The 13,569-nt window shown below is 40.7% G+C and overlaps 1 protein-coding gene across 1 annotated transcript in view; it reads right to left on the bottom strand.

Annotated features, from left to right (window-relative positions):
• Nucleotides 1-3,553: 3,553 nt before the first annotated feature.
• SLC28A3 (solute carrier family 28 member 3) overlaps nucleotides 3,554-13,569 on the bottom strand; it is a 58,340-nt gene continuing 48,324 nt past the window's right edge. The window contains exons 13-18 of the mRNA XM_032633892.1: nucleotides 11,920-12,088; nucleotides 11,322-11,519; nucleotides 5,607-5,688; nucleotides 4,855-4,953; nucleotides 4,524-4,644; nucleotides 3,554-3,674 (exon numbers count right to left, since the gene is read on the bottom strand). Coding sequence (XP_032489783.1) covers nucleotides 3,554-3,674; nucleotides 4,524-4,644; nucleotides 4,855-4,953; nucleotides 5,607-5,688; nucleotides 11,322-11,519; nucleotides 11,920-12,088 — 790 coding nt within the window. The remainder of the gene's footprint in view (nucleotides 3,675-4,523; nucleotides 4,645-4,854; nucleotides 4,954-5,606; nucleotides 5,689-11,321; nucleotides 11,520-11,919; nucleotides 12,089-13,569) is intronic.

Below are 13,569 nucleotides of genomic sequence, written 5' to 3' on the forward strand. Positions count from 1 at the left end.
TTCATTCATTCATTCATCGAATAAACATTTACTGAATGTCTACTAGATGTCAGGCACTAGTACTGGAGATACATAGGAATTAGTAGTCTGTCTAGTGGGTCAGACAGACATATGGGTTAACAATTATGAAATGAGGTAGGTACTCTGCAGTTGAAGGAACTCAGATTAGACCAGGGAATATTGCCCTAATTCTCCTTTTAGCTACAGTAATCTATAGATTTGGTGGCTTTACATGACTTAAAGTGGGTTGGGGGAGTGTGGAAGGAGATGAGGCATTTCTGAGTGACTTAGGATTCTACTGTCCTCTTATTTTATGAGTGTTACTGGAAGCATGCCCAGTGCATGGAAGATACAGGTCTGATTCTTCCTGTAAACATGACTTGTAATACATCAGTTTTTTCCTAATCTTGGTTTCTCATACTAAAGTGATTGGGGAATTCCTTGGCGGTCCAGTGGTTAGGACTCCGGAAGCGGCCAAAAAAAAAGAAAAAAGAAAAGAAAAGAAAAAAGAAAGAAAGAAAGAAAGAAAAAATAAAGTGGTTGGTTTTCAGTTGCCAGAGGACTAAATCTCAAGATTGTCATTTGAGTGCTTTTTTCTATTCCATGGCTATAGGCTGTACCCCTTGTATCAGTCACTGTCTTCCTATTTTGCAAAAGGCATAGTGAGTAGAGGAACTGACTTGGTGCAGATCCATCATTTACTTTCTAGAGTCTCTTGAAATAGAAATGCCAAGTAGTCTACTAAAGACCAGAGTAGAAAGAACTCCCTCTACATCCAGGGGCAGTCACATGGCCTTTGTAATAAAAAGGGAAACACATTCATCATCATAAGCTTGTGATCCAGAAAAAGAATGGACAAGTGTACACTTTTCTTCCTGCTTCAGCTTAAAACAAAGTTGCTTTTATTAAGTAACAGGCTGTAAAAAAGGTAGCTTTTCTTAGGACCATGTGGTTCATTAGCCCCATATGGTGCACATGTACCAAGGATTTCTTTAATCCTGTGCTCCTGCCTGTATAAAATGTGAATGATCGCCTCTGCTGCCCCTGCTCCAGTACATTCAGAGTAGTTTAATCCTTCCTGGCACACTGTGTCCTTCAATACCTTCTTTATAAGCATGCCTGATTTTGGAATTGTTCTGTAATTGGAAGTCAGCCTCACTGGGCAGGTGCACATCTTAAGCTCTTCACAATGGCCTACCAGCCTAACTAAACCACAGAAACATGAAAGCAATTAGGGTGGGAGCATTTTCAAAATGATGCATGTTAGTAATCTGTGTAGTTACAGAGACCTTCTCACTCAGACCTAATTGCTTGGATGTTCTATTTTACCAGTGGAAAGAAAAATCAAAGAAAAATGTCCATATTCTATGACTCCAACTATTTTTGGCTGAGACCCTAAGTCTTCTGTAAGGTCAGAGAATTTGTTTATAACTGTAGCTTCTGGATTGGAGAGAGAAATGCCATTTCTGACCCCCCCCCCTTTTGCAAGCCAATGGAAAATAACAAGGAGAATAAAAAGCCGGAAAGCAAACTTCCATCTTCATTGAAATTAGGAAACATTCATAACTGGATTCATAACTGTATTTAAAAAAGGGCTTTCAAAAAATGATTCTGAAGAACATAGGGGCAGGACAGGAATAAAGATGCAGATGTAGAGAATGGACTTGAGGACACAGGGAGGGGGAAGGGTAAGCTGGGATGAAGTGAGAGAGTGGCATGGACTGATACATACTACCAAATGTAAAATAGATAGCTAGTGGGAAGCAGCCACATAGCACAGGGAGATCACCTCAGTGCTTTGTGACCACCTAGAGGGGTGGGATAGGGAGGGTGGGGAGGGAGACGCAAGAGGGAGGAGATATGGGGACATATGTATATGTATAGCTGATTCACTTTGTTATAAAGCAGAAATTAACACACCATTGTACAGCACTTATACTGCAATAAAGATGTTTAAAAAATAAAATAAAATAAAAAAGGGCTTTCAGATTAGTGTCAGTGTGAAAGATAGACTCAGAAAGACGGCTAGGGACTTCGGATTTCATGGACAGACAAGACAGTGCAGAATTCTTCAAAGTAGATTTCACAGCCTTGGCTTGAAACAAGGTCAGGGTGCACAGACTGACAGCAACATGCTGTCAGCACTAAGTGACCTCAGGCGACAACCGAGGAAACACACAGACACTCCATCTTTGACATCTTAGAAGACTATGGCTGGGTGAAGGATAAACTGTGAGGAACAAAGAGCCCTCCAGCTTCTATGTCTGCCAAAGAAGAGTGAAGACATCACCGTCCACCAAAACTCTCCATCGACTGGCTTCACTGGGAAAACGGAAACTTCCAGCCAGCCCAGAGACACTCACAATGTTCCCAGGGGATTGATAAGGTTTCTGGAGGCAACGAGCCTCAAGTGCTCACCAGCTGATTTACCTGATCCTACCCTTACTATCCTTTCCCATAATATGGCTCAGGAATAATATCTCCCTCCCTCAAACATTAAAAAAGAAACAACAGGGCTTCCCTGGTGGCGCAGTGGTTGGGAGTCCGCCTGCCGATCCAGGGGACGCGGGTTCGTGCCCCGATCCGGAAGGATCCCACGTGCCGCGGAGCGGCTGGGCCCGTGAGCCATGGCCGCTGAGCCTGCGCGTCCGGAGCCTGTGCTCCGCAATGGGAGAGGCCACAGCGGTGAGAGGCCTGCGTACCGCAAAAAAAAAAAAAAAAAAAAAAAAAAAGAAAGAAACAACATTAAAAAAGAAATCAGCATGCAACTTAGGTGAACATATAATATTTAAAAGGAAATATCACACATACTCACAGAAGTAGATGAATAAAACACATCAGAAAATTTATATTGCAAAGCAGATGAAAATTAAGACAACGTATTTCTCTAAGAAGCAGTCTGGCAACATATATTAATACCAAATATATACACACACTTCAATTCATGTAGGAAATCATCCTGTAAAATTTCATTGTCCGTTATGTTAATCATGAATATTTGAAATATGGAGCTATTTCATATATGGAACTGAGGAACTAAAATTTAAAAACTGATACTAATTTCAGTTATTGGAAAACTTTTAGGTATTATCTGGAACAACCTGGGTATGTAAATTTATTTTTCAGCTGTAAATTTTATGAGATCTAATTACAGATTGCCTTGCCAATGAAAATTTAGCTTCTCAAGATAAGCTCTAAGTATAAAATATACACTAGATTTTTTAAAGATTTAATGCAATTTTATTTCTAAAATAAAGTCTAAATACTGAAAGGGCACAGTAAGTTCCAAGAAAAATATGATACAAATGATCAATAATAAGAAATATCCTAGTATATTGTACTTCGGAGATAAAGAGTCCTTTGGGCATTTAGGTCCCTACTTCATCATCACCACCACCATCACCACACACACACACACAAACACAAGTCAACTATTTACACATGGATTTAAAAAAATTACTCTTGTGCATGAACAAGAATGAAAACACAAATAAATTACTCAAGGTATTCCAAAACCTTTTTCACATTTTTTCTGTTGGAGAAGTGGCTGAACTCAAAAAGGAATCCACCTGCAGTTTAGTGTTGGTGGATTCAACAAATTGCAGCAGTGCTTCAAAGAATATAGGCTATGGTTTCCTGCTGGGATGACCTCACTGGAACCGTTGACAACAGTGCTGGTGAAAAGTAGAATAAAACAGTTAGTTGAACCTCAGAAAACAGAAACAGTAGATGAACAGAAGATGACATATTAGAGATTGCATAGGGCGAGAAGCTGATATCCTGCCTCACATTCCAGCTAGGGTGGGTTAAGGACAGAGGCACCAGAGAAGTAGTTTTGACTCTTAAATCCTGTTTGGCCTGAAAGACTCACCTTATTTCCTCTAGAGTAAAAGAATAAAGGATAGAAGCAATCCTTATAAAAACACGTGCACATTAAGAAGGGCAGATGGAGTGGTGATACTGCTTCTGAAGATAGAGACTGTACAGAATGGGGGTGGCTGGCATGGGTCACTGATGGCCCCTCATCCATTGTAGCGTCACCATCACCATGTTGTCAGGGAAGCCTGCATTGCTTGATACCCTTGAACGGGAGGCAGTACCTAGTGACTACTAGGGCATGGGCTCTATGGGCAGAAAGACCCAAATTTTCTTGGGTCTTTCTATCTTGATCTTGCTTGCACTCATTTTGCTTGGGTAAGTGACGTTGCCTCCCCAAACCCAGATTTTATCTAATGCTTAAAAAAGCAGTAGTGCCTAACTTATACAGCGGCTGCAAGGTTTAAGTGAGCTAATTCATACAAAGCACCTAATACACAGCTGGGGGCATATTAAAATGTTTGAGCAGCGCTGGTTAGTGCTATGGTTTCTAGTCTTAGTTAGTCAAGATGAAAGGTGGTTAGAACTGCCAGACAAGTTCTTATATTAAGAGTTATGAAGTTACAAAACTAAGTGGTTGGGGTCTTTCGGTCTATTTTTTTTTATTAATGATGGATATAAAGAAGTTATCATCAAGAATACAATACCTGTTCAGTAGACTCTGGCAACAAGATACTACATCGGTTGTGTTTCTAACCGAGCTGGAGTTGAAGGCATTCTCCAAAATGTGATGACAGTTGCTGTCCACAGGAGTGCTGGTAAGCATGCCTGGAAGTGGAACAGAGTACTGTTTATTTAATTAATGAAGTCACTGAACTCTCCTTCTATTGTTGGCTTCTCCACCATGCTCCACACTTTTCACTTCACAATCTGCTTAATGGCAGCTGTGCCTCTCAGCTCTCTGCAGAGGCACCGTCCCCCCAAAGCTGCCATCCTCTGAGCACAGGGAGACCGGACACAGAGGATGCAATGCAGTACCTGCGATGCAGGCTGTCATGAAGCAGGCGACGGTCCCCGCAATCAGAGCTCTCACTGCTCCTGTGGCGATGTCATGCTTTCTGGAAGGAGCTATGGATGCTGGGAAATGTGGAAGCAAGCATGGTAGATTAATGTTGAGCCTATTGATTAGAATTCCAAACTCCCAGCCTTTGAGAATTGTTCTGGGGCTGGAGTCTCAGGTCCGTTGACTTTTCTTTTTTTAAACTGAGCTGGAGAATTCAAGATTCAAGAGCTTAGTGATGAGCTCCACGTCCAGAGAAGTTTCTCTGGTGTAGGAGAACTCACAGTACGTTCATGAGGGCATGACAAGGCAAATGGGTTTCAAGGAAGGATTCCAAATATCTGCAACTCATCTGTCACCATCTCCTTCTTTGCCCGTGGTGGCATAGAATTAATTAATCATGGCATTTTCCCATTGAATTTCCACTGGCCCTCAGAATCCTTCTCTAGCTGGTCATTATAAATTTATTGGAATTGGCAGACAAAGTGTAATCTATTTGTCATCTTTGAGTGGAGTAACACCTGTACATTTGAGCAGATTTTTCCCGACATTAGCTTGAATAGACATGGGAAAAACTACATTGCAGAGCAGGGATAAAAAATAGACCCAAAAGAATTTATTGCTGTTGCAGGGCTCTTTTTTTCGGGCACAAATAATGTTACAGAGCAACATGGAGATTGGAAGAATGTTTATATCATATCTGTTGTTGGAGAATATTCTTTTCACTTACTGAGTCCGCCGATCACTATTCCTAGGGAACCAAAATTGGCAAAGCCACAGAGAGCATAAGTGGCAATTGTCTCAGCACGAATCTAGAAATAAGCATAAACACACAGATGTATACATGATGTGACCCAGCTGAGTATATCTGGTATCCTAACTGGGCTTCCTATTCCGACTATGGTCAATATTGACAAATAAATGTACAGTGTATGGTGTCAAACACCTGTTGCTTCCTGGTCTCTTTTTTCCATCTCCCCTTGAATTTTTTTTTTTTTTTTTTTTGGCTGTGAGGGGTCTTCGTTGCTGCCTGTGGGCTTTCTCTAGTTGTAGCAAGTGGGGGCTACTCTTCGTTGCGGTGCGTGGGCTTCTCATTGCAGTGGCTTCTCTTGTCTTGGAGCATGGGCTCTAGGTGCACGGGCTTCAGTAGTTGCGGCACGCAGGCTCAGTAGTTGTGGTGCACGGGCTTAGTTGCTCTGCGGCATGTGGGATCTTGCTGGACCAGGGATTGAACCCGTGTTCCCTGCATTGGCAGGCAGATTCTTAACCACTGCGCCACCAGGGAAGTCCTCTCCTTGAATTTTCAGGGAGGGAAAGGGGCTGTGTGGATTCAGAGACTCTCCATGAAGTCCTTGGAGTTGGTACTGTTGGCCTCTACAAATGCTATTTTCTGCTCGATGATAACTCTGATATTCCGTATGACCTGACCACTCGCTATACTGTGTCAGGCACAGTACTAGCTGCTGACAATACAAAACTGGTCCCAGAAATACTCACATTACATTTATTTGACAAAGGACTTATTCAGAATGTATAAAGAACTGTTATAACTCATTAAGAAGACAAGCACCCAATAAAAAACATAAAGAGATTTCACAAAAGATATGCAAATGGCCAAAATAAGCACATGAGAAGATGTTTGACGTCATTAATCACCAGGAAAATGCAAATTAAATTAAAACAATGAGCTCACTACACATCCACTAAAATGGCTAAAAAAGAAGGACAACACCCCGTGTTGGCAAGGATGTTGAGCAATTGGAACTCTTGTACATTGTTGGTGGGAATGTAAACTGACACGGCCTGTTTGTAAAATACAAACATACTTGGCAGTTTCTTATCAAATTAACATAACAGCCTGTATGACCCAGTAATGCCACTCCTAGGAATGTTCCCAGGAGAAATAAAAACATGTGTCTTCAAGAAGACTGCGTGAATATTTATAACAGCTTTATTCATAATAGCCCCAAGCTGGAAACAACTCAAATGCCATTCAGTTGGCGAATTCATAAATAAGGTGTGGATATGCATTAAAAAAGGATACTACTCTGCAGTAGAAAGGAAAAAACTAATACATGCAACAACATGAATCCTAAGTGAGTCCATTTATATGAAATTCTAGAACAAGCAAAAGTGATCTATAGTAAGAGAAAGATCACTGGTTTCCTGGGACTGGGTTGGGGTGGGATGGGGTGTTGTTGACAACTGGCCATGAGGGAAGTTTTCTAGGTGTGGTGGAAATGTGTAGTATCTTGATTGTTTGTGGTCATGGTTACACAGGTGACAGATTTATCAAAACATACGTACACCAAAAATAGGCCTTTTTTGTATGCAAATTATACTTCAGTGAAAAGGAATTACCTTAGTAAAAACGAAGCTCACAGATACCAGAGGGGCTCCTTTCAGCTGACTGTGGTGTGTGCTTGCCTTTCTTTGTTCCTCAGCTCTGACCAGACCATAGGAATGTTAGGTAGTGGGAGAGTGAATAGTCCTTTCACAGGGCAGTAAGAAGATGGCAGGTGACTTCTTGGAAGCGTGAGCATGACCCTCCTTCTCTATTCCAATAGGCAAGAGGTGCTGCTCAGGCCAGACAACCTTCCTCAGGTTGAGGGGCTGATTATGGGAGGCTTGGAAGATTCAATAGGCTCAGTTGTTCACCAGAGGCACAGCCAATCTGGCAAAGGCACCCACACAACCGAGGCAATAATTTTCTTTTCCAAAATCCTGAGGAAAATCTATGATTTGGTTCAAAGAACAAACCTTTTCTTTTTTCTTTCACTAACTGGATTTTTAAAAGCTCACATTCAAGACTCAAGTGCTCATGGTTAAGTTTCTTTTTTTCATGGTAAGTTGTTTGTTGATTATAAGGCTCCTCTTTTCTTTCATAATTTCTGAGAACTCCTTTGTTGATATTCTCAATCAGTGTGCATATAGTGGGCAGGAAAAAAATATTTCAAGTATTTGAGCAGTCCGCTGTTTCTGGAAAAGCTCATCATCTTTGTCCCCTGCTCTGTCTAGTGCTTTTCATTTAGTTCAGTTGGCTTCACAAATAGGCAAGCTTGTTAAGAGACCGTGAGGAGGGAGATGGCATAAAGTGCTTGAGATTCCTCTTTCTCCTTCTGGGGATCTGTGGGAAAGGGATACGCAGACGTGGCCATGTAGGGTTTTATGATAAGAGGAAAAGGAGGCTGGGATGATTCCACTTTGCCTTTGCCCATAAATGTGCAGGATTATGTGATGGAAAGACAAATACCGTATGATATCACTTATATCTAAGTGGAATCTAATCCATCCATAATACATCTTCCAGCTCTCCTTGCACAGGAGCAAAGGTGCCACAAGGACAGTCATTGAAGCATTACTTCTAATAGCAAAAAATTGGTAACTGTGTTCATCAACAAGGGACTGGTTAAAATAAGTTATGATGTGCTCATACTGTGTCACAGGCATTGATATGGCGTGGCATCCGAGATATGTTACCAAGAGCAAAGAGCAACACTAACGACAGTGAGCATAATGTGGAACAGGGAGAGGAGGTGAATGGCAAAGAAATAGGGAGGATGACTTCCTTTTCCCTCCACATCTCTTGTACCTTTTGAATTCTGTACCATGGTATGTTTTATGTGTAAACAAACAAACATGCAAAGTATTATATTTAAGAAGGAGAAAATGATGAAAATGGTGGAGTGATAAAGAGCTCATTCTGGGGACAACGTGCTACATACACATTTCTCTTATTCTTTTAATTGAAGTATAGTTGATGTACAACATTGTGTTAGTTTTTGCTGTACAGCAAAGTGATTCAGTTTTATATATATATATATTTATATATACATACACACACACACACACACACATATATATTCTTTTCCATTATGGTTTATTACAGGGTATTAAATATAGTTTAATTAATTAAACCAATTAATTAACCAAATTAATTAACCAAATTTAATTAACCAAATTAAACCATAATATGGTTTATTACAGGGTATTAAATATAGTTTATTACAGGGTATTAAATATGTGCTGTACAGTAGGACCTTGTTGTTTATCAATTTTATATATTGATAGCAGTGGTTTGTATCTGCTAATTCCAAACTCCTAATTTATCCCTTCCCCCTCCTCCTTTCCCCGTTGGTAACCATAAGTTTGTTTTCTGTCTGTGAGTCTGTTTCTATTTCGTAAATAAGTTCATCTGTGTCATATTTTAGATTCCACTTAGATATAAGTGATATCATATGGTATTTGTCTTTCTCTTTCTGACTTACTTCACTTAGTATGATAATCTCTAGGTCTACCCATGTCACTGCAAATGGCATCATTTCATTCTTTTTTATGGCTGAATAGTATTACATTATGTATACCGACCATACCTTCTTTATCCATTCATCTGTCGATGGATATTTAGGTTGCATCCATGTCTTGGCTATTGTAAATAGTGCTGCTATGAACACTGGGGTGCATGTATCTTTTCATATTATAGTTTTGTCCAGATATATGCCCAGGAGTGGGATTGCTGGATCATGTGGAAACTCTATTTTTAGTTTTTTGAGGAACCTCCATACTGTTTTCCATAGTGGCTGCACTAATGTACATTCCCACCAACAGTGTAGGAGGGTTACCCTTTCTACACAGCCTCTCCAGTATTTATTATTTGTAGACTTTTTAATGATGGCCATTCTGACTGGTGTGAGGTGATACCTCATAGTTTTGATTTGCATTTCTCTAATAATTAGTGACGTTGAGCATCTTTCCATGTGCCTGTTGGCCATCTGCACCTACACATTCTGACCACTTAGATGGAGGTCGTCGGTGGGCATAATGCAATGGATTACACTGGGTTTTTGCCTCATGGACCCAGATCAAATGTTTTAGTCATGTGGTACTTTTTCCAGTAGATGGTGGGACACTCCCACCACTTGTTGGTTGGTAAACAGAAATTGTAGGAACTCATCCCCATTTGGTTGATTGGAAATAACAAATTGGGAAAAACAAAATGTTTTCCCCTTTGTGACTCAACAATAGCAGAAGCCATTGAGCTCATATCTCCAAATATCTTCTGTGGGTCTGCCTCTGGTTGGGCTCACTCCCAACCTAAATCAGCTCTACTGTCCTATTTCTGTCCTCTTAATAACCTGTTGACAAACCTGCTTAGCACAACCAGAACTGAGAGCTTCCTTTGAGCAAAACTACGTTCTCCAGGCAACTGCCAGTTGGGGATGGAAAACATTTCACTTAATTTAGCCTATTCTTTACTTTTGGCAGAGAAGCAAGCTAGTTTGTGGTGGCCTCCAAACAATGTGGACATTTGGCCAAGCTGCATTGCGTGGTCAGTTGAAGAATGAACATTTGAGACGCAGGAGACCTACTGTCCTAGAGCTCTTGTTCATATCAGATGTGTGGGTCAAAATGCCGCTGACCGTAAAATACAAATCAGTACTCTCCTGGAGTTTGCTGTGGTATTTGTGTGACAGGTGGGAGGAAAATTTGCATGTTTGGTGTTTGGGAGGTTGGGTGAGATGGTGGTGGTGGTCAGAGGCGGGCAGTCTCAGTTAGAACCTTGGGCAGCATGCTTTCCCTCCCCGTTCCTTTTAAAGCCAAATACCTGCCCAGGACATTCATTCCAAATGGGTTGTTCTAATGAGTCATGGTGGTGGTCGGAAATGTTCACCATTTCCCTAAGAGTTTCCACGTGTGACAATTCTGTTCTTCTGGAAAGTAGAAGTTAGAGACTCAGCTGCAAATATGGCTTAAATAATGGCCTCCTCCAAGTTCCCTCATCCCATTCAAGGCCAAGCAGACATGAGCATCTCCTTGCACGCTACGGACCAGAAATCCTGACATAATTATAGGGTGCTTGTCTGAAAGGCCCTGAGCTTTTTCTCTTCCCTCATCCACTTGGAGAGTAGTTACTGTGTCTCACTGTTTCTTTCGATATCCAGGTGCTATGCGGCACTTAGGTAGTTTCTCAGAGTTCGAAAAATTTCTTAAATAGGAAGGAAGAGTCCTTCCTGGTCATTAGACTATGAGCCCCATGAGAGCAGAGGCCTTATCACTCATTCAACACCGTGGCCTCCGTACATAGCACAGTGCTCACAGAAGACATTCCATAAATATCTGTTGATTGATTCCAATCCCAGCTCATATGACTCTGGGTTTGTATTGATAGTGCTCAGAGGTAAGTGATCACAGTGGTAAGGATTAGCTGCGTTTCTTTCTGTACACACACACACGCGCACGTGCGTGCGCACAGACACTGATTAACTCAACACAACTGACAATTATGAGTCACTATGTACATTACGATGTCAGAGATTTGGGGCCTGTTTCCTTCTGACGTACCCCAAATGCCTGGCATGGTGCCTGACACACAGAGGCAACAGCAGCTATTTGATGAATGTATGTGTGTGACAAAGAAGTATATTGGCGGGAAAAATTTACTCACCGACATATATTGCTGCACACCATCCACAAATTTGGGTCCACTCTCTTGCCTTAAATGGATCAATTCTGAGAGTTTCTGATAAGCCACAAATTCATTGAAGAATGTCTTATAACCTATGAGTTTGGCAACCATAAAGCTGTCTTGCCAGTCCACTCCCATCATGAAGGAAAAGGGCATGAAGATGTAGGAGCATATTACCTACAAAAACCAAAAATGGATACTTTATTAGAGTAGTGATTTGCTTCCGGTTCTTCGGCCTCACGCTCATGACCAGATTGTTCCCGCCCCCTCTGTGTGTCTTTTAGGCACAGAGATCCCTGTGCATTCTCTAGCCTGTCTATATCCATTAGGAGTCAAGGTTGAAATTGGGTCATTTGAAGTAACCTGGATTTTGGGGAACGGGGTCAGGACAGAATGGTTCTGTGTTGGGGTAAGGAGGGTGATAGGAGACAGCAAAAGGGGTGTGGGATTCATGATAAGTTTGTACATTGTATAAGAGTGCACTATACACGTTAGGAAAGGCTGTTCACAAACCTATTTTATTTTTAAACAAAGATTGGCAGAAACAAAAAGGAGGAAAAGCATGATAGAATCATACCTCGAAACTCAGTTGTGGGTAGTCAAACATGTTTCCAAACCAGGACAGGGCTGAATTCACAAAAGACAACAGGGCCAGGAAGGCAATCAAATTCGCAGCGATGTTTGCCACCAGGGGAATGGATGAGGATGCTCCCTGTGCTGCGGCTTCTAGGAGATTCTTTGAATCACTTTATCAAAAAATAGCAATTCCAGAATTACCAAGGGATTATCAGTGGATGGACATCACAGGTGTAGAAATGGCATAATCAGAGCTCATTCAAATGGAGAGACAAACTCTCAGACCCATGTCCTGGCTGAAATACCTGAATTCTGTGAAATCATGATGGGATTTATAATCGTTGAGTGTAGGTGATGGGCATATGAGTGTCTAAATGTTATACTACTCTTTTAATTTGGAGGCGTTTATAATAAAAAATTGGGATAAAAATATTACAGGTTTTAACAATGATGTTTAATTAAAAGTAGCTTTCAGAGAATATTTATAAAATATTCACAGTAAAAGAACTAGCAATTCAAGGAAGGCCTGTGTATCCACCACCTCGTTTAAGAAATGGAGAGTCACATCAGCTTTGAGCACCCCCTACTTCATCTCATCTTCTTCTCTCTAATATCAGAGGTACTTGGCCCATTGGAATTTGCTTATGATTCCCTTTCTTTTCAATTTTCTTTATCCCTACATAATACATTGTGTCAGTTTACATACTTGCTAACTATATAAGTGAAATCCACATATTCCATATATATTCTTTGGCAACTTGCTTTTTCACTCATGGTTATGACTCTCTCTACATACAAACAAGGGATGAATCTCAGAAACATTGGTTGATGAATTCTGTTACTTAATGACATACTTTTGAATACCCTAAATCCCTTAGTTTTTTCCACCCTCTTCTCTTTCTTTTGAACAGGGCAAAAAGTAAATGAACCTAAGAGGGGTTAGAAATACCTATATCGGGACTTCCCTGGTGGTCCAATGGTTAAGAATCCGCCTTCCAATGCAGGGGACGTGGGTTCGATCTCTGGTCGGGGAACTAAGATCCCACATGCCGTGGGACAACTAAGCTTGCGGGCTCTAGAGCCCATGCATCACAACTAGAGAGACTGTGTGCCACAACTAGAGAGCCTGTGTGCCTCAACTACTGAGCCCACACACCACAACTAGAGAGAAGCTGGCCTGCTGTAATGAAGAGCTCTCACATCGTAACTAAGACTTAATGCAGCCAAATAAAGAAAGAAATATTTTAATAAATATATAAATAAATAAATTTTAATAAAAAGGAATACCGATACCACACTTTTCTTCCCTATTATATAAGAAACTTCCAGAAACAGTGATCCTATGGCTTTCTAACAGTCTTAAATCATGGCCCAATGAACCCTATGCTATATTTAAAATTAAATATCTCTTCACCTAAAACTAATATAATATTGAAAATGAACTATACTTCAATCTAAAAAAGTTAATTAAATGAAATATCTACACTGAACAGTCAAGGAAATGTATTGACATTTAGGTATTGATATTTAGAAAAGATCTCCTTGAGTACTGAAACAAGATACTTTGGGTGAAGCCTACATAGTCATGGGAAATTAAATTCACTTTAATTCACTGTGTTCTCTGATAATCAAATTCTTGCTGCACTTTGGA

Source organism: Phocoena sinus, chromosome 6 (assembly GCF_008692025.1).
Source record: "Phocoena sinus isolate mPhoSin1 chromosome 6, mPhoSin1.pri, whole genome shotgun sequence".
In the NCBI taxonomy this organism is placed as follows: Eukaryota; Metazoa; Chordata; class Mammalia; order Artiodactyla; family Phocoenidae; genus Phocoena; species Phocoena sinus.